A 21,649-nucleotide genomic window follows, 5' to 3' on the forward strand; every position below is an offset into this window, starting at 1 on the left:
AAACTTCATTTACCTAGCTTCCCCTCTGCTCTGCACAAAGTCAGTTGAAGAGGTTCTGCTTACTAGTCTCTTCCTTTTTTAAATAACAGCTGTTTCAGTGTAACCCTCATGTAGAATATAACTTATTGACAGAATTGTGCAGCTGTAGCCACAGTCACTTTTAGAACATACTTACCACCTCAAAAAGATACTTTGTATCTCTAACTTCTTCCTGGCCAATCCCTAACCTTTCTTCAGCATGTCTCTGGGTTACTTTCTGTTTTATTCCATTTATATATTCAGGACGTTATATACAAGTGTAATCATGCAACGTGTAATCTGGCCTCTTTTTCCTAGTTCAGTGTTTTCAGAGTTTATCCATATTGTAACAGTATCAGTGCTTTTTTCTTTTTTTATGGGAGAATAATGTTCTATTTCATGGAGATGTCAAATTTATTTATCCATTTTAGGTTTTTCCACATTTTGGCTGTCATGAATAACTCTTCTATAAGCATTCATGTGCAAGTTTCTGTTTGGACACGTTTCAGTTTTCATTTTTCTTGTCTTCATCAAGTACCCGGGAAAGGAATTCAGAGTATTCCAAGGATAGCTCTGTTTAGCCTTTTTAGAGACAGACAGTAGCGCCCATCTCCTGTCCCCACCGTCTGTGTGAGCGTCCGTCTGGTGTCTCCGGGCCCTTACCGCACTCTTTCTGCCATTCCTAAAGGGTAGGAAGTGGGAACCCCACTACAGCTTCTGTTCAGTTCTGTGGTTAATGGTAGTAAGCGCCTTTTAACATACTTACCTCACAGTTTTGAAGAAATGTCTTTATAGCCTTTGCCTCCTTCTTTAAAAATAGAAAAAGAGACAGGGTCTCGTGTAGCCCAGGCTGGCCTTGAACTGACTGCGCCTCCTTGAGCTCCTGATTGTTCTGTCTCCACCCTGGATGCATGCCCCACTGATTCGCTTTTTACTTGGATTGTCTTTTTCGCCATTGACTTGGTAGCTTACTTTTTAGATTTCTGTCTTTTTGGATACAGGGACTCTCAGTGTGGCCCTTGGCTGGCCTCCAGTCTGCAGCCCTTCTGCCTTGCTGCCTGGGGCTGGGACTAAAGCTTGTACCAGCAAGCCCAGCTTCGTAGAGCCCTGGGTCTGCTGGACACGGTCAGGCTCACATGTTAAGTGGTTTCACCCCTTCTGTAGGTTGTCTTCTCACCCTCTTGTTAGTGCCCTTGGAACACAAAATTACTAATTTTGATGAAATCCAGTTTGGGTGTTTCCTTTGGCTGTGTATGCTACTGTTGTCAGGTTTTGTTTTGTTTGTTTGTTTGGTTTTGGTTTTTAGTTTTTCAAGACAGGGTTTCTCTGTGTAGCTTTGGAGCCTGTCCTGGAATTCGCTCTGTAGACCAGGCTGGCCCCGAACTCACAGAGATCCACCCGCCTCTGCCTCTGGGGTGCTGGGATTAAGGCGTGCGCCACCACCGCCTGTTATCATACTTAAGAAACACCCAGTTCCATGTTTTCTTTGACAAGTTTTACACTCCTGGCCCTTACATTTAGACCTGAAGCCCACTTGGAGTTGGTTTTTATTCATGGCAGTAGATAGGTGTCTGCTTGATTTTCTCTCATGTGGCTGCCCAGTCATCCAGCATTGCTTATTGAAGGGATTATTTCCTCAGTGAATAGTGTTAGCTGCCCTGTCAGTTCCAGATGTGTGAGTTTCTTTCTGGACTCTGAATTCCATCCCCAATGACACTGTGGCTATTCTGTCCCTGTGACATATTTCTTGACTTTTTTTTCTTGGAGGTTCGGTTTGAAACTGAGAAATTGTTACCTCCAATGTTGTGCTTACTTTTCAAGATTATTTTGACTTTTCTGAGCCCTTGAATTTTCAAGTGAATTTTAGGATTACTTGTAGAAATTATTCTTTCTGTAAAGAAACCACTTAGAGTTTTAAAAGTGACTGATGAATCTATAGCTCAGTGGTTCTCAATCTTCCTAATACTGTGACCCCTTAATACAGTTTTTCATGTTGTTGTGACCCCAACCATACAATTGCTTTGTTCGTATTTCACAACTGTAGTTTTGCCACTGTTATGAATCATTATATATATATATATATATATATATATATATATATATATATATATATATATATATCTGATATGTGACCCCTAAGGGATCGAGACCCACAGGTTGATAACCAATGATGTAGATCAATTTGGGAATACAACCCTAATAATTTCAAAATATCTGATCTACAAATGTGGGATATTTAGACCTTTGTGAATTTCTTTTAATAATGTTTTATGGTGTTTAGAATATAGCTTTTTTCCCCTTTATTGTTTATTTGTTTGTTTTTTTAATAAATGATGTTGTTTCCAATGCCATCTTTAGGCTCGTTCATTACAAACATGTGGGAATTGAATTGGCTTTTATTTGTTTGTGTTCTGTGTGCTTTTGAAATGTGTGGCAACTCTTTAACCACTTACTCTCCAACATGAGAACACATTCCAGTCTCATCCTGTAGTCTCAGTGCAAGCCTCAGATTCAGTCCCTTGTTTAAGGACCTGGTTAATTTCTACAGATAAGAATATGTATATCTCAACATTAGACACACTCTCTGTCACAGGCTGTCACACATGTGTACACATGCACACCTGTACTTTTATGTGTACATTTGTTTTAGTAGTGCTTCATCTTTTCTCATTACCTGCCAAATAACCTCCAAAACCACTTTGATTTCTTAACATGTGAGTCTTCCTAGATTTCCCCCTTCCTGTATGAATCTGAACTCCTTTCTCTGACCATGACAAGCATGGTTCCCAGTAGCAGCCTGTCTATCCTTCAGCATGAGCACTCTTCCTCTTTGCTAAACCACTGCACTATTGAGCCTTGTCCTCACACATACTCCAGCTCACAGTCATACATCTTAAAATTGATCACATATAAAATTTTGATAACATTAAATCTTACATACATACATATATGTTTGAAAATGCCTACTACATCTTATATTTGTGGAAATATTTAGGTATCTGTCTAGCGTCTAAGAATATTTTAAAAACTGAATAAGAAATTATATGAATTAAATTCTGCTTTTGAATAAGAAATTATATGAATTAAATTCTACTTTTGAGTGAAAATAAATACTTCTAGAGTCAGTATTTGGAACGAACACATCTGTATGCAATGAAAGAATTACTCCTTGTGTTACATGACCAAAAGGAATACAAGTTAATGTCTGCCAAATACAATCAGCATTTAATTGTGTTAGGTAGTATATTAGCTACTTGTGCATTTAAAATAAAGCAGCTTGAGACAGGGTTTCCCATGCCCGCAGCTGGCACACACTTGTGATATCCTCATCCACCTGAGTACTTGGATCTGGGGATGCCGTGTGGTGCTGTGCACTTCTGTGTGTTCTAAAGGAAACTGCAGAGTGGAGATGCCAGTCAGCTTTGTACTGTATTGTAGCTAATGGGGTTTTGTTGATAATGTGCTTTTATAACATTGATTATAAATATAGATTTCAGTGCCAAATCGCTGTCATGGCAGTACTTTGTTCTTATAGAGTACTTTTTGTCATTTATAGTCCTGTCTTTCAAATGTGGGTCATATGCTCCAAAACCTAGCTTTCAGTACCAGAGCTTTCTCTTCACTGGTGCCCTTTCTACTCCAAGAGTGACACAGTCATTGTATTTCTAGGATCTTCGAAATCAGCTCTACGAATCCTATTACTTAAATTTTATTTCTGCGATTTCAAGAAGTAAACTGGAAGATATTGCAAATGCAGCGTTGGCCGCCAGTGCGGTGACACAGGTCGCCAAGGTAAGAGTCATTTGGTTGAGAACATTGTCAGTGTAAAATTCAGCAAAAAAAAAAAAAAAAAAAAAAAAAGTTCACTGAAATTGTCTTTAACTTCAAGGAGGAAAAATAAAGCGGACTAGAAGAATTTACTCTTCACTGACTTGTGAGACAGAAATGAAAAGTAGATTGAGATTTGTGTCAGGCTGGGATTCTTGGGATCCTTGTCGCTTACTTTAGAAACAGTTTGACAGTTTTGTTGTACATTACCTGTGCTTCCGTAGACATTGTTTCGTGTCTCATTACTACTGTCAGTCACCATGTTATCTTCAGATCTTCTTACCCAGGAAAGCAGGTCCCACACCACAGAGTGTCGTAGAAGGATGAAAATGTGCAGCAGCAGACCATCATTCCAGTGACATTAGTCAGCTCCCACTTCCGTTACAAGCACACTCTCAGATAAACCCCTGGCTTTCCCCTGCCGTTCCGTGTGCCTCTTGAGTTTTGAGAGGACACAGAGTAAAGCTGTAGGGATTGTATAGACAGGAAAGATGAAGTGCGCAGTTGCACACACCCTCAGTACATCGTAGGCTTAGAAAGAGAGAGCCAGTTGCTATTTGTGAGTACTTTTTAAGACTTCCTCCTGTGTGGTGTTGCTTACAAATTCTCATTATTTTAATACAGCAGCATAGGAGCTGTCTTCAGTTTTCTAGCTAAATTTAGTATCTTTCAGCTAGTTTTTTAGAATTTTTAAAATTTTATTTATGTGTCTATGTGTATGTACACATGTAGGGGCCAGGAGAGGGTATCAGATCTGCTGGAGCTGGAGTTAAGCAGCTCTGAGCCACCTGAAGAGGGTGCAGGAAAACGAGCTCTGGTCCTCTGGGTAAACAGCTTGGCATCTGAACTGCTGAGCCGTCTGCCCAGCCCGATGGTCTAATTTTAAAGTTTGCACTCGTACCGGACTGCAGTGACCTCCCTGGTGCAGACACAGAACACATGGTTTATATATACATATATATACATACATACACACAGAGTGGAGAGCTGTGAATGGTGGTTTCCTTCAAAAGGATATACATTCCCATCACAGCCACAAATTTACTTTTTATGTCTGTCTAAATTTTGTTTTCTGAAAATGTTACTCCTGTTATTACCCCAAATTTGTTTTCATTGTTTTAAAATATTTTTATTTCGTTTCTTTGTTTTTGTTTTTATTATTCTTAACCCCCTTTTAAAAATGCGTTCTTTTATGTGTCTGTGTGTGAATGTATGCCACATGTGTGTGGGAGTAAGTGGAGGCCAGAAGAGGGCAGGAGTTATAGACAGCGGTGAGCTACCTGCCGTGGGTTCTAGGACCGAACTGAGGTCCTCTGGAAGAGCAAGCACACTCTTAACCACTGAGCTGTCTCTTCAGCTCCTCTTTTTTAAAATTTATTTTTAAAAACTTTTTTTTCATTTTACATACCTCCTTCCCCTTCCGCCCCACCCCCTTCTTCATCCACCCCCACATCCACTCCTCAGAGAGGGTAAGGCCTCCCTTGGGAGGTCAACGAAGTCCCACACACCAAGCCCCTCCCCCCTGTGTCAAGGCTGACAAGGTCTCCCACGTAGGGAATGTATTCCAAACAGTCATTTCATGCACCTGGGATAAGTCCTGGTCCCACTGTCGGGGGCTCCCCAGACATTCAGAGGGCCTAGTTGGTTCCATGCATGTTCCCCACCTGACAGGCCAGAGTCCATGCCAACTCCTGTTCTTAACTCTATATTTACATAGGTAGGCATCCTGCTACTTGGTATACTTTTTAATTATTGATTTAATTATAATTTTTCCTATTTTTGTCATTTTATTCAGCCAAACTAAATTTTAGTATAGCTATAATATAAGGTTGCTTCATAAGCCTTTCTTTTGTTTGTTTCTAGGTTTTTGACCAGTATCTCAATTTTATTACTTTGGAAGATGACATGTTTGTCTTATGTAATCAAAATAAGGAGCTTGTTTCATATCGTGGTATGTAAAATCACAAATATTACAAGTCATTGTAGTGTTTGGCAAAATGAGTGGCGGTCCTGGGGGAAAACGGTGATTCCAGACTGGTTGTAGCAGTGTATCTTACAGTACACAGAAAAGAAGCCTCAGGTTAAATCATGTCATAGAGAAACAAAATATAATAAATTGGTTTTGTAATAAAGTTAAGTACCAGTTCTCTGACCTGCTAGGAATCCCTGAACAGCTTGCACGGAGTGATTCCCTCATGCTAAATAAGACAGTATTTCCATGCAGGGGAACTTAACTATCTGGTGCTTTGACCTTAGACAAAATAACATACTTTACTTTTCTGTACTTATTTCAATTCTGGCCAGCGACATCATTCGTTTGGCTCATTGAGATCACTAATATGTTTTTTTATTGAAATTAAAGAAAAATTTTAAGTTAGTATATATATTTTGGAGACAAGATCTTGTTTTGTAGCACAGGCTAACAATCAGTGTTGGGCTCCTCCTGCCTCAGGCTTCCAAAAGACTTACAGGTGTCTGCACCACCATCCTTGGGCTTTTGTGAGATTTCTGATGGTGGTTTTTATTCACAGAAGTCTGTTTGCAGTGTATTTACTTTTCAGACTAATTAGCACCTAACCTTGTGCTTGAAACCTAGCTTCCCATAGCCTTTACATTAAACCTAGAAATTTTATTTATAAATCTAATAAAAATAAAAACAAGCATCTTTCCTTTTTTTTTCCCTGACCAATTAAATTGCCCAGACTAGTCTGCAGTCAGTCCTGCTTATGAAGCTTAGTTAGAACACTTCACTGTTAAGTTCCACTAAGTGCTTACCATTGCATTTATAAATGTGATACATCATTTTTCTTTTAAAAGTGATGCAGCCAGTCCAGGCAAATTTATAAGTCTATTTTAAAAAAACAAACAAACAAACTGCTGAACGTTAAGTAATTGAAAATAACTAAACTTGTAATAAATATAAAGTTTCTTAAGTATTCAAATACTTACACAGTAACACTGAGTAGAATTTGCATTCCTGTCTTTTTACTTCTAAAATTGTTTTAGTTTGGTTTGGTTTTTTGTTTTTTGAGACAGAGTTTCTCTGTGTAGTTTTGGAGCCTGTTCTGGATCTCGCTCTGTAGACCAGGCTGGCCTCAAACTCACAGAGATCCGCCTGGCTCTGCCTCCCGAGTGCTGGGATTAGAGGCGTGCGCCACCACCGCCCGGCTTTTACTTCTAAATTTTAATGGGATGCTAACATCCTTACCCAATAAAGTAAGGACACATCTCTGTCAAATGGAGATCATCTGAGACATAGAAGCTGGAACGTCACCAGTCAGGTGGGCATTCCTGGTGGACTTTTGCAACTGCTCAGGTTGCTTCTTGCGCATAGATATGGAGCTGGCCTTTAGGACCCAAGGTCTGTGCTTCTGCAGAGTTTACTCATGCGCTTGACAGAATGGCCCAGAGTCACTGTTCCACCCAGTTTGGTGGAGGGTAGTCTACACCTCAGGACAGCAGGTCTCCTCGGGTCTTGTGCTGCCTGGTGAAGTGACTGTTTCTGTCTTCTCTTCCTGGACCTTCGGTACTGTAGTGTGCCCAGTTAGTTTCATCCTTTGTTGATCACATTTTATATCTGTTTTATAATTCAGGTTGATATCTATAGGTTGTTATATATGTGCAAGCTTAATAAAAATGTAAATTTTGATTGCTTGTTTTTTTCTCTTTATTTTAGCTATTAATCGGCCAGATATCACAGACACAGAAATGGAAACTGTTATGGACACTATTGTTGACAGCCTCTTCTGCTTTTTTGTTACATTAGGTACGTTTTTAAATCCGTCTGTTCCTTCAAAGCAACTAGTCACTCAATAACTCACTTGGAAATATTACATACTGCAGTTACTTGTTTTTTAAGACAAGGTGTCATTATATAGTTCTGGCTGTTTTGGAACTCAGTTTGTAGACCAGGTTGTCCTTGAACTCACAGAGATCAGCCTGCCTCTGCCTCCCCAGTACTTAGATTAAAGGTGTGCACTGCCACATCTGGCTATAATACTATTTTAACCTTTTTGTATGTAGAGAAGTTCTCTAAAGTTGGGATAAAGCATGCATTCTATAATATTAAAATAAAATACTTCCTCTAATAACAATATAAGTTAGCATTCAGATTTGTTTTGTTCTTTTTTAAAAATGAGTTCTCATAAGCCCAGGCTGGCCTCTCTATGTACCCTAGGCTAGCCTCCCAAGTACTGAGCTTATAGACACACATCACCATTCCCAGCTCAGCAGACCTTAGAGTTGACTCTTTAGACACTGTTGGTAGTTGCAGCTCCTTAGGGTACTGGTGAAGTGGTTTCTTAATGGTTCCAACCTGTTATCGGCTACTTTCTAGTTGTCTTTAGTTTCCATCATGAAAGCTCTCAAACATACTTCTAAGTAGAAAGGTCTGTGCATGATAAGGCAAGTGCAAAAGCTTCCAGAAAATGCTGCACTTTACACAAAATACCTGCATCGCTCCTTAAAACTTATCATTTCACTGAATCATCTGCAGTTACTTCTGTTATATTGTATTTACTATCTAATACATGATTTTATACTTTAGTAAAAGGTCTTTACTGAAAATTGATTTTATACATACCTAAACCCTCTTAAGTAAAATGACCTCATAGATTAATAAAACTCTCTCTTCCATAAGTGGAAATATTAAAGAAGAGAAACTGTTTGAGGTGTAGGACTTAAGACAGGTGTATAAGGAGAATTTATACAAATTCTTGGGCTCCTTGCTTGCAGCGATCCACCCCCTTTATATCTTAGCCCCAAACTTAGATCTTTGGTTTCTGACCCAGTAAGTCCCCTTATTTTCTGTTTACTGTTTCTCTGTGGCCATATATCTCCATTTTTTCAAGAGTGTTACCTCCATCTAATTTTTACCTGTATTCTCGGGTGTTGGTTGTTTGGTTGGTTGACTAAATTTTGCAGTGGTGAGCGATGTAGATGTAACCAACCGTCTTATTAAATAAGAAACACAGAACCAATGTAAAAGAGAAAGCCAAGAGGTCAGAGCTCAGAGTTAAAATCTTACCTTTCCTCCTGCGGTGCTCCTAGCTCTCCAAAAGAGAGCTACTTCCTGTGTGTATGTCTTTAAATAGTCTTTCTGTTCTGCCTTCTCATTGGTTGTAAACCCAAACACATGACTGCCTGTAAGTACAGCCCTCCAGATCTTAAAGGCGTATGTCTCCAATGCTGGTTGTATCCCTGAACACACAGATCTATGGGATTAAAGGCGTGAGCCACCACCGCCACACTCTTTCTATGGCTCTAATAGCTCTGACCCCTGGGCAACTTTATTTATTAACGTACAATTAAAATCACATTTCAGTACAAATAGAATACCACCATAGAGCATGCAACCCAGGGTTGTACGGGTAAGCAGTACACCCAGTGCCATGTCTCCAGCCTTTGTGTGTTTTCATTTTTAAGAAAACTGCAGGTGTATAACCTGTAATTATTCAACAGACATATTATCATTCTGTTCTGCTGTCCTAGACACTCTCCAGACTTTTACCTACGATTATGGTTATTGCATTCATGAAAGTTATTACTGCTAACAAGTAGTGGTAGTAGTCACATTTTAAAGCACTAGATTGGAACAAAGATGTACCAAAAATAATTTTGAATACACTCTTAATTTCCAATTTTTCCATAAAACACACTAAACAGTAAATAGAAAACAATCTGAGGAAATCATTGTCTTGTTTTTTGTTTGTTTGTTTGCTTGCTTGCTTGTCTCTTTGTTCACAGATAGGTCTTCCTATGTAGCTTGAGCTCATCTGAAGCTCCATCATCACGCCTCTGCCTTCTGAGTGCTGGAATTGCAGCCTCCTTGCCCAGATGGCTATCTAATTCTGTATTTCTTCCTTTTTACTATTTTTGGTTGGGGATGGTTCTATTGAGGTACAGGATCTCATATAGGCCAGGCTACCTGGTCTGGAATTCTTGAATTTCTTCTCTCAACTTCCCAAGGGCTAAGATATAGGCATGTGCCAGAATTTATACATTTTGAGTATTAGTTGAAATTTTTATGACAAGCATGCATAATTCAGGCCATCAGAAGAGAGGCTTTTAAAAATTAATCAGTATTGCACATTTTCACTTGACATTATGCTTTTCCCTGGAAAGTAAAGTGCTGTGATTGCAACACATGAAGATCACAGAAAGCAGTCTATTCATTAACATGCTTGAAGTTTTCCTAGTTAGGGGTTTAGCCTTAGATAAACCACTTACTGCATCATAAAGAAAAAAATTGGGAGGTCCAGTAGGTTGACATGATTGTGGAAAGAGACATTTAGGATCAGTTCACATTAGTGAAGAATGTGTATGCTGTTAACATTTAATTTGGTTTTACAAAAGGATAGCCATCATTTACAATTAAATTATTTTTTAAAGTAGTCCCAAACTGTTGTTGTCCCTAAACTCTTTTTATTCCTTTATTTTGAACCAAATTCTGTGACTAGAGAGTTAACTCATCCTTTGAAATAAGAAGGCCCAAATGCTGACTAAGTCCATCCGTGGAAAATCTTAGTCACATTGATCAGCTCCACACAAAACTATTCCTCTTCTGGCTCTGCTTATTCCTTACGGAGAAGGTTAATTTCTGAAACCTTGTTTTCACTCTTGAGATTTTCAAGTCCTTTGTGTCTAGCGTGAAATTGTATACATCTTCACATCTGCTAATTTAAAGTATACATGTTAATTAAGATCCTTGGTAACATTTTTATTAAATAGGTGCTGTTCCCATCATCCGCTGCTCAAGAGGAACGGCCGCAGAAATGGTGGCAGTGGTGAGTCTCGGCCCCCGAGGACACACTGCCATGTGAACTGCTCTCTCAGTGTGTCAGGTGCCTCAGGCAAGGAGTCTGGCTAGTGGGGTTGTATGTGAAGTACCAATGGCAGATACGTGGTTACTTTGGGACCCTACCCACAATGGAAGGCCTCCCTGTGCATGTCTCTGTAGTAGAGAAAAATTGCCAATCAAGCGTGCTGTTCTGGTCCTCGCTGCACTTTGTAACATGCACTTTTACATGTTTTTGCACTTACCTTCCCTCAAAATTATTCTTTATTCAGTTTCTTTTAGCAAGTACTTATTAGCAACAAACACATTTTTAATATCCATGTTGAAGTAAAGAAAATTTCCTTTAAAAATTAAAAGGGAGATTAGGGGAACCAAAAAAATTACCATCCCACATTTGTGCATGGCATGGAAAGACAGAGTTTAATAACCTGGGCTTCCATACCCTGTGCTCTTTGCTTTATACCCACCCTTCCACATCAGCTGCTTTCTGTCCTTCAGCCATGCTGAAGAGAGTGGTAGTCATTATGTAAAACTAATGTTTATTAGTGATACCAGGGTTGAACGCTGTGGGATGTTCTCTATGCTGTGATTGTGTTGCTCTGATTGGTTAATAAATAAAGTGATGATTGGCCAGTAGGAAGTATAGGCGGGACAAAGAGAGAGGAGAGTGCTGGGAACAGGAAGGCTGAGTCAGGAGACGCTGCCAGCCAATGCCATGAGAAGCAGATGTTCAGATTCCGGTAAGCCACGAGCCATGTGGCAACTTATAGATTAATAGAAATGGGTTAATTTAAGATATAAGAACTAGATAACAAGAAGCCTGCCACGGCCATACATTTTATAAGTAATATAAGCTTCTGAGTGATTATTTTATAAGTGGGCTGCGGGACTTCGAGGGCTTGGCTGGACCTGGAGAGAAACCCTCCAGCTACAGTTGAAGTACATTTCTTTTTAAATTGGTTTTCTTAAGTGCAAATTATGTTATTGAAATAGTTTAAATACTAAACTGTTTAGATTTTAGGATTACCACTTTGTAAAAAAAATAATCCAAGTTTCTTGATTATGTAACTGAAACATTGAGTTACCTACATAACATAAGTATTAATAGTTCATCTAAAATTTGATTTTCAGAAACTAGATAAGAAACTTCGGGAAAATCTACGAGATGCAAGAAACAGCCTTTTTACAGGTGACCCACTTGGAACTGGCCAGTTAAGGTGTGTGTGGCTGTTAGTTTTCATTTTAATTTCCTTATGTGATAAGAATGCTTTTATCATAAGGGAACAATTTCTTATTTTTGATCTGGTATCAGAATCAAGGTTTTTGACTTAAATTGAAGCATAAATAGATACCAAATAGAAATTATCTTCTTTCATTAGAAATGTCTCTATTCACTTGCATCTGTAGAAGGCTTTCTGTTATATGGCTTTCAAGGTTTGAAGCTATTTCCTTTCAACTATCAGTAATCTTCTTGGTAATAAGAAAAATGAACATTCCTATAGTCCCATTTTCACATTGAGACACTAATAACTTGCAAGGTATTTCAGTCATTCAGCATGAGCAAGGAATGCCAAAATTACTGACTGCTCAACTTCTTTTGAATAGGACTACTAAAAACCCTTGTATAGGCCAGGCATGATGGTGCATGCCTTTGATCCCAGCACTGGAGAGGCAAAGGCAGGTGGATCTCTGTGGGTTTGAGGCTAGCGTGATCTACAGAGTGAGTTCCAGGACAGGCACCAAAATTATACAGAGAAACCTTGTTTCGGAAAACCAAAATAAATAAATAAAAATAAAAACCCTTGTATAGTAGAGTACAGTTTGATTTTTAACAGTAGTAAACATTGTTGGCATAAAGAATAAAGAAACTCACCGTAGTGCCTGAGAATTATTTAAAGAAGACCGAGTTTTGTAAAGTGAGTTCTTACCTACAGGTGTTAGCCACACCAGTCGGGGGTGGGAATTATGTCCATGTATACAGCTGTCCTCTCGCAATGAAGGCATCATCTCTTGTTCATACGCTGTGACTCTGAGGCTTCTTGTAAACTGCTGCTGTCTGTGGTGCTCTCGCTGGCTCTGTGTTCGCTTGTTTGGCATCTCAGCTTTCCGTTACCTTATGCCCTCCTCTGCCTTCCTTGATGGTCTTAAGTATCATTCATATCATTTCTCATTAAGCAGAGTGGAAACATCAGTTTCTCACTGATTGTTTCTCATGCCTTTTTACCATGCTGTATTGTGTGCCCTAGAAACCAATAAAAGGGCACTGCTTTATTTGGTTAGCTTTGGTCTCATCGCAGTATTATGGCATTTTATTATAGTTTGTTGAATGTATTTTGAGTTATTTTAATTAGCAATTTGTTGGATGAGTGTTAAGTATCTTACATTCAACTATAGACGACTCGTGGTTATCAGCCGTCTTGACTGGGCTGCCCGCACACATGCAGTGAAGTCTGGAGACATGTTTAGCAGCCTTAACCAGGTCTGTGCTTCCATAGTCCAGTGGTGTGCACAGTAGCGTGTCAGGAAGCATCTTACAGTGCTAGACTTACTATGCACAGGACAAACCGTAATGAGTGGACTATGTGGCCTCCCATGTCTGGTGCCACGGTTAAGAGACCCTGCCATGAGCCGTCTTCCTCCCTTTCCACATGCTCTGGAGTGATAAACTAGTCAGTAGTAAGGAAGTCACTGACATTTAGCCTGGAGTCAGTGCCGTTAGGAAGACCCATGGACTTATACCTACGAGGTAAAGAGGTACCGATGTGGTCTTTGTACAGGAGGAGACCCGAATAACTCGTGTGGGCAGGTAGAGGTGCCATGTGAAAGTGTCCTGTGCTCCTAGTACAGGAATACCTCTACAGGACATCACTATCACTTAGTAACACCCAATAGCAGGTGACTGTGCATCCGTCGGCTCTGACATCTAACCTGTGATAAGGGAGTTAAGCAGTTCATGAAATGGCATGTCTCTTGTCCACTAAGTGGATAGGTATTGCTGTTACAAGTGTCTGCATTTTTCATATTAATGGGATAGAGTTCTCTGAAGCCCTCCTTATGAATCTACTTTCTTGATTTTGTGTTTATGTTTATAGGGGGGAAATGCTATTTTTAGATTATGAAACTATCAAACATTTGGACAAATTTATATGAGTCTACTGTTTTCCTTGAATCAGGCAATACCTATTCCTTTTTGTTGTTGTTTTCAAAAATCTGCACTTTATATCAGAGAAGCAATTTGACTATAAAAATTATACTATAAATATGTTTATATAGATCTTTTCCTTTAAGAAATCTCCCCCAAACTTAAAATCCAGCATCAAGCCTTGGCTCATGACCATAACCTACTGTAGTAGAAATGTTAAGTGTTACACAGCTCTGATAGCAGCTGCTCATATCAAAAGGGCACACTGGAAAATAGTAGAAAGTCTAGAGTGTGTACATTACTGTCAAGTTCATATGATGTTCTGACGCATTTGCAGCTTCCAAAGGCCCCTATTAGTCCTTGTCGACAGAAACATCGATTTGGCGACGCCCTTACACCACACGTGGACATACCAAGCGCTGGTACATGATGTGCTGGTAAGAGGCTAAATGCAGCACTTTTTATTGAAATGTGGTAAATTAAGTAGTTTTCTTAATTTTAAACTAACATCGTGGCTACAGACACAAAGTTAAGAGGGATAAAACTGAAAAAAAAAATGGATTAAAAAATTATAGTGATATAGATGATAGAGAAGTTTGTAGTTCTGAATTTATGGTCTTTAAATATGGAATAAATTAGGGGCATTGTTCACAGTGATGGGAAAGAAGCAATGAAGGAAATTGAACAGTATTTTCATGTTATACAATATGTTTTCTGAAGTAGTTCTGATTGTATGCTTAAAATTATCCTCTAATATGTTTATTGTATAATGTATAGAAATAAAGCACAGCCCCAACCTTCAAAGGCAATGAAAAGAAAACACATACACAAGTAATTTCTAGCAAAACACTGGTAAGATCACAGTCATCCCCATTTTATAGACAGAGGAAGTGAGATGTAAGAGAAGTTTCTAAGCATAAGAGCTCCTCTTTGTAATTCCAAACTCCAGAAGCTATGGCAGGAAGATTACCTTGAGGTTCAGGGCCTGCCTCGGCTAAGTAGTCCCGGACAGCCTGCACCACAAGTGCGACCCTGTCTGAAAGAAAAAGAGTTCAGAGAATTTGAACCCGGAACATTGGTTCTAAGACAAGCATTCAAGTTGACTAAACTTCAGGGTTATAACATAGTATCATTATCACAAAGACTGCATATAATGTCATGAGCAAAGGAAAAGAGAGGCATACAACAGCCCATCTCCTTAAAACCAAGATGTTCTAAAGCAGTTTCGTAAATAAATCACTTAAGGATTCCTGGTAGAAGCGTTCAGTTCTACAGGTACATAGAGACCTATGCCACAACTCTGGGAAGAATATTAAGGAAATACTGGTTAACATCCATTCAATATAGAAAGCAAAAGGAACCAAAGAGAGCCATGGAAATAAGACAAGGAAACCTATTATAAGAGGCCAAGTGAGAGGTTTAGTGAATAGACAGATAGTTTGGGGCCAGGCTTCAGCAATGATAAAAAGACACAAGGATTCCTGTCTTCCTAAAGCTGCATTCTAGGAAGAAGAGACAAGCAATAAACAAACAAAATACATAGTACTTAGAAGGTAGACAGTACTCTAGAGGAGAGTAAAGTGCTGACGAACAGGACTGAGATTTTGAAACCAGACAGATCTCACTTATAAAATGACAGGTAAGGATGTGAGTCAAAGGAGGTAAAGTATAAATCTCATAACCAAATGGGGACAGAGCGTTCTAGGCTGAAAAACAGCCAGTGGCCTCGTAGCCACAGTGAAGCAGCGTGGGAATCAGGTAGAAGGAAGTGAGTCTAAGTGGGACACAGGGAGCAACATAGTACAGAACTTTGACTTAATTGGAAGGACATGAGAAGTCACACACCTAGTGAGTAATTAATACCCGTTGTCGCCACAAGATGGAGTAAAACTTTTAGTTAGGAAACAAAGTTGAAGTTTGATTTTTATATCATTTATGTTTGCCTGGAAAATCTAAACCATTGATAATTATTTAAATATTAGGTCTTAGAAGCAACTATGGTAATTGAGACAGCTCCTTTGTGTGTCAAAATGGTTAGTTTTTAATTTTAAAATGGGAAACATGCTCTTCTGACAAAAAAGCTTTCGCAATACCCTTGCCCTTTTGTGAGAGTAGGTTAGACAGGGGGTTTCATTGTGCCTCAGCACTAGGTGGACAGATGTGGCTGGCCTCCTAGGGAGAGTGCTCGCCCCCGGTCAGCATGGCGGGATTCAGCATAGTGGCTTGTCTTGTCTTTTACTGAGCTTTGTGCTCCAAATCTTGCAAGTCTCTTTTGTACCTTTTACACACTGCTACTAATCTAACTTTCTGTGCCGGTTCCCTCCATATCCTAATTGCTTAATTAATAATATATTGTTAAATTTGTTTTATTACTGTTTTTTCCCCTCTTATTTCCTAGTTGCTTAGTAAATAACATGTAAGAGTTATCTATATTTGGTGATAGAACATTCTACAAAGATTTCTTTTTTTTATTTAATTTCTCTATAAATCAAATTTCCTAAATTAAGCATTTCTATCCCTGTTTTGAGTCATGATCTTGCTGTATAGTCCTCACTGGCAATCAACTCATGGCAACCCTCCTGCCTCAGTCTCCTGAGTGCTGAAGGTATGAGCTACCATGCTCATCTTACTGTATTCTTTTCTCGCTGTTTTCTGCATTTATTTCCTCTCCCCGCATGTCATCATTGACCAAGGTTTTGTGGTTCTAAAACAATACTTTGTAATCAATATATTATGAGCTGCCAATGTAAATTTGGATTTTTCTAGTAGTCCCAGTAAAAAGATGAAACAGATGAATGTTTTATGTAATCTAACAGTGTGGATTTTAGCTTTCAACACATAATCAATTTTTAACATTAATATTTTATATTTGCTCTTTTATATATGACATTCTATAAACTCAGTGTTTTTATAATTACGTCACATCTCAGTTCAGACTAACTGCATTCCAGATGTTTTATTGCACTAGTGACAGTAGTATTGGACAGTTCTTAATCATGAGGCAGTTTTAAGACTGAATAAAGCATCTCCTCATTAAAGTTGTCAAATATTGTCTGTGTATCTATGGCATAGGTTCCATCCAGTTCCCAGATCCAAGGGTTGAGGAACTCTTGAGAGAGAGCAAGCTCCCAGGAGGCATTGCTGGCACAAGATACCTTGGGTTCTGAACTAAGATAAAAATAGATTGTGCTCATCCATTTAGTCAGCATTCAGATCCCAGTGGCTGTCTTAGTGAGGGTTCTGTTGCTGTGAAGAGACTCCATGACCACAGCAACTCCAAGGCATACATTTAATTGGGGATGGCGGGAAGCATGGCGGCACACAGGCAGACATGACGCTTGAGAGGAGCTACCTCTGGGGCCCCAGGCAGCAGGAAAGGACCATGAGCCACTGGGTTGAGCTTCTGAGACCTCAAAGCCTCCAGTGATGCCTTCCTTAAACAAGGCCACACCTCCTAATAGTGCCATTCCCTATGCACCTTGGGGGCATTTTTATTCAAACCAGCAGAGTGGTTTAAAATAATTCTCAATTCCTGTGGTATTTGTGCCCCTTGCCCCATCTGTATAGCCAGGGAAGCTCTGTTTGCGTTCACACAGAGACTCAGGATGATGAAACCATCTCAGCCCATACTTTCATATTCCTATGGCAAGGAAGAACATTTATGAGCTACACTTCAGGTTAAAGAATGTTTCAAATAAAAACAGAATCAAAATGTAGGGGTTGTGGGTCAGTGGTAGAATGTGCTTCCTAGAATGAGTGAGACTTTGGGTTCACTTCCTAGTGAAAAGTGAAAAAACAGACAGAATCGTATCATGATGCCCATAGCCACCATTCAGCCTCCCTGGATTACACATAAGATCTTATGCACAAATACTTCGTGTGGACTGGGGAAGTGTCTCAGTTGGAGAAGTGCTTGCTGCACAGGCATGGGACCTTGAGTTTGGATCCCCAGCAGCCACGTGAAAAGCCAGGCCTGGTGGCATGTGTTTGTAACCAGTGTCAGGGATGGAAAGAGACCGATCCAAGCGGCTTCTTACTCTTTTATTTCAACTTTCTGGTCACAGAAATCGGTTCATATGTTTCTAGAGACTTCCTTACTCTCTGCATTTGACCGATGGGACTGATGGTGCAATTTCTCATGTTTCTTTGTCCCACAATGCCCTGCACATTGTTGGGCTGGAAATTTGATTTGATTCAACTCTTTAAGTCCACTTTGTACCAGTGTTGGATAGTGTCTGCTTTGTGGCATTTCTCAGAAATGTAACATTTGTCAGCGCTATAATGATGAGGCTGATGGATAGAATAGGGGGTGGACACGTTCTGTCCATTGAAAAGTTCTCTGTGCATCCTTTTCCTTGCTGTCAACTGAGGACTGTTCTCCAGGTTATAGTCATTGCTGATGGCAAATGGAGACCATCTAATGCAGGCATTCCGTCTGACTCTCTCTCTCTTTCTTTCTTTCTTTCTTTTTTTTTTTTTTTTTTTGTTTTTTTTGAGACCGAAGTGGTGGCGCGCGCGTTTTTAACCCCAGCACTCGGGAGGCAGAGCCCGGCGGATCTCTGTGAGTCCGAGACCAGCCTGGTCTACAGAGTGAGATCCAGGACAGGCACCAAAACTACACAGAGAAACCCTGTCTCAAAAAACCAAAAAAAAAAAAAAAAAAAGAAAAGAAATGTTTGAGTCTATTTATTCATTAGTTAGTTTAGAAAATGAATTCACCCCCTTAGCAGTCTTCAAAAGCATTTAACAGTAGCTGTTGTATATTATGAGATATGGCCTTTTATATTTGAGATATTATCAAGTAATTACAGTAATTCATTTTGATACTCACCTCATCACATCTTTGTCCTCTCATATTTGGCCAGGGCATCTTCTCAACATGACCCTATTAGTCTTTGATAGCTCTCTTGTTTTCGGTCATCAACATTTTCTGGCCCATTATGTCCATTTTCTGTCTCAAGCCTCGCTGCAGCCATTTCTCCAGAAGTCATGGTTCCTATCAAAGAGCACCATGTGACATGCTGGGTCTATTACTTGTACCGGGGTATCTCTGCTTATAGACATTTTCAGGAGTGGGAAAGAAGCATCTTACAGTGTGTCTCATCCTGAGAGTGAAGAGTGTGTTCTCTTATGACTTACTGCAGTAATGGGAAACGTGTAACATGACATGAGGCAGCCATTGTGTACAGTTTAAAAACATCAGGGTGACCTGATTGTTTCATTCTTTTGAGAATGTTGTAATCCTTGTTTTGCTTGAGTTTTATTTGACAGACTGATTTGAGCCAAAGAAACCTTATATTGCTTTTATAAAACAAATTACTTGGATCTAAGTTGTATGACAACTTAAAATCTGAGAAATAACATAGTAATAATGATTTTAAGTTGAAAAATAACTTAAAATCTCCATATCATCATTCTGATACTATTTTCTCTGCTTATTCAAGGGAAGAGTGTGGCTACAGATACAGATTTATATAACCTTATCTAGAAGCTTACCTTCTTTAACATTGATACATTTATTCTAAAGTGACATTAGATATTTGGGGCCCTACTGTCTAACTTGAGGTTCTCTCCCTGTGTGTGGGCTCTTCCTGAGCACGGTAGGTGTCATGCTTCTTGACATAGAAGGTTGCCCACCAGATGTGCACAGCTGAGTTCTCAGTTAGAAATAGAGTACGATGCCTCAGCACTTCCTTGACTGTGGTTAAAGGCATTGTCCCCAGGCTCACATAGCTGGCCCACAGCTATCCCTGCGGAGTTCAGAACAGTGGAGATGTGCACAGATTGCCTTCTTGTTAGAACTTGGTGTTTAAAATTTACCCTCACTGGAATTAGTTTGGGGAAGACCTTTGAAGGTTTGTTCTTCAGATGATGCTTTAATTTGTCAGGAGTCAGTGGAAGCTGTTGTGTCTGCCATGACTGAAACCTGATGTGTTTGCCTGTCGACTCATTTGTCAGTGCCTTTGGGGGGGAAAAAACGACAAGACAGCTTAATTAAACTAGTACATCTTTTCTGAAGGAAATAATTGTGATTTGCAGGAGAGTGTTCACCAGCTCTGCATGCAAATCATCACACTTTTTCCTCATTCTTTCCTTTCCCAGTGATGGTACCCCAGCCCCCAGACAACATAACCCTCTGATTAGCTCTGCTCCAGCAGATGGAGTTCCTAGGCTTATGTGTGGTGAGTGAGCCAGGGCAGTGCATTTCTTCAGTCCTAATGGCAGCACCAGCAAAGGAAGGAGCCAGAGCCTTGGGAGGCACGAGAGCCCTGAGGTGCTGCCTCCCATCCCTGTGCTGTGTCCGCTCCCACCATTGCCTTGTGTTTGCACTTCTGGTACTGTATTTCTCCATCATTGGTTAATATGGGACTAGTTAAGGGTCTCTTAGTAGAAGCTACTATCCTTTGTCTGAAAACTTCAGTGGTTGACCAAGTACATTTGTTCAATGAACTAGTTGTTCGGTGATTACTATAACAGCATTTAAAGTTAAAAAGTTGTAAATTCTTGCCAAAATAAAAGTTATTTGTATTCTGCCTTGTATTTGTTACATGTGAATATAAGTCTTAGCTCTGAATCTATATTCAGATTCAGAGATGTCATCTATATCCCAAGTAACTTGTTCACATTAGCTGTCTTTGGCTTGTGAGAGAGGGCAGGATTCTGAAGGCTTCTCGGTGTGGTGTAGGCTCCCCGGTGGGTTATTTATATCTGATAATTTTGAGGCACTGTTTTCCAGCCTTTCAGATCTGTCAGTGGAAACAGCTTAACTTCTATTGTGCTAAAACCAACTGTGCTGTTTTTTGTTGGGGTCCAAATGTTTCTTTTGCATGATTGAGTAGAGAACAAATTGCTTTAGTCTCCCGATTTTTGAGATCAAAATTAACTTTTTGATTTGCCTTGCTATTATGTAAACAGTGGAAATGTTCTTTCTGCGGTTATGTTATTTCTCAGAACTCTTGGCATCTTTCATTCCTTGATCATTTTGTGTTTGAGTACTCTGTCAGTATTCAGTAATAATATTCTCTCCTATTTTTAGAGCGGCCTTTTCCTGACAAGTGACTTGTGTTTGAATGAGCTGTGCCACTACCATGGAAACAGTACTTCACTAGAAATTGAGTTCCTAAAGCTTAGCTGTTTAAAGATGTTGCCCTCTGTATCTTTTGTTTTCACAGGTAACTTTTAAAAGCTAGACTTTTCACATACAACACTTAATGTCTATTCACTGTTGAAAGTGTTTTCAGAGTTGAGCTCTTTTTAATTTACCCTTTATGGTTGACTTTTGTGCAAGGGAAGATTGGATGTTAGAGTGGAAACTGATAAGAATTTAAACCAGTCACTAGTATTCTTGAACTGTGATGTGAGGAATCTTTAGAAAATATATGGAGGTTGAAGTGTATCACTATTCTTTTGTTTATTTGTCCAGACAGGGTTTCTCTGTGTAGCCCTGACTATCTTGGACTTGCTTTGTAGACCAGGCTGGCCTTGATCTGCCTGCCTGCCTGCCTCTGCAGGGATTAGTGCTGGGATTAAAGGCGTGTGCCACCACACAGAGCCAACGGTTAATTCTTTGTCAGCCTGGACAATGCTGTCACTCCCTCTAGCCTGTATCTGTAGTAAAGGATAGGATTCGGAGTACCTGTGCTCTGTGACCCACAGTTCTGTCGGAGAGTTAGCACAGTGCTTGTGCGCAGGGTCTCTAAAGTCAGACTGGCGGGCTTTCATCCTGTTTCTGCCACATTCTGTAAATCCTGGGCACCAGAGTCACTCTTAGGCCTTGCTTGTGTTTTCTTTTAATGCAAGTTGTAGTACTTGTAAGGGTTCTGGTAAAGATATGTAACTGGTACAGTCCCAAGAACAGTGCCTTC

General features: G+C 39.7%; 1 protein-coding gene across 1 annotated transcript in view; it reads left to right on the forward strand.

The window, feature by feature from the left end:
- Scfd1 (sec1 family domain containing 1) overlaps positions 1-21,649 on the forward strand; it is an 83,298-nt gene that overhangs the window by 18,507 nt on the left and 43,142 nt on the right. The window contains exons 5-10 of the mRNA XM_028869672.1: positions 3,688-3,810; positions 5,710-5,797; positions 7,523-7,612; positions 10,576-10,631; positions 11,774-11,859; positions 14,122-14,221. Of these exons, the coding sequence (XP_028725505.1) occupies positions 3,688-3,810; positions 5,710-5,797; positions 7,523-7,612; positions 10,576-10,631; positions 11,774-11,859; positions 14,122-14,221 (543 nt within the window). The remainder of the gene's footprint in view (positions 1-3,687; positions 3,811-5,709; positions 5,798-7,522; positions 7,613-10,575; positions 10,632-11,773; positions 11,860-14,121; positions 14,222-21,649) is intronic.

The sequence above is a fragment of the Peromyscus leucopus genome, chromosome 14 (assembly GCF_004664715.2).
Source record: "Peromyscus leucopus breed LL Stock chromosome 14, UCI_PerLeu_2.1, whole genome shotgun sequence".
NCBI lineage: Eukaryota > Metazoa > Chordata > Mammalia > Rodentia > Cricetidae > Peromyscus > Peromyscus leucopus.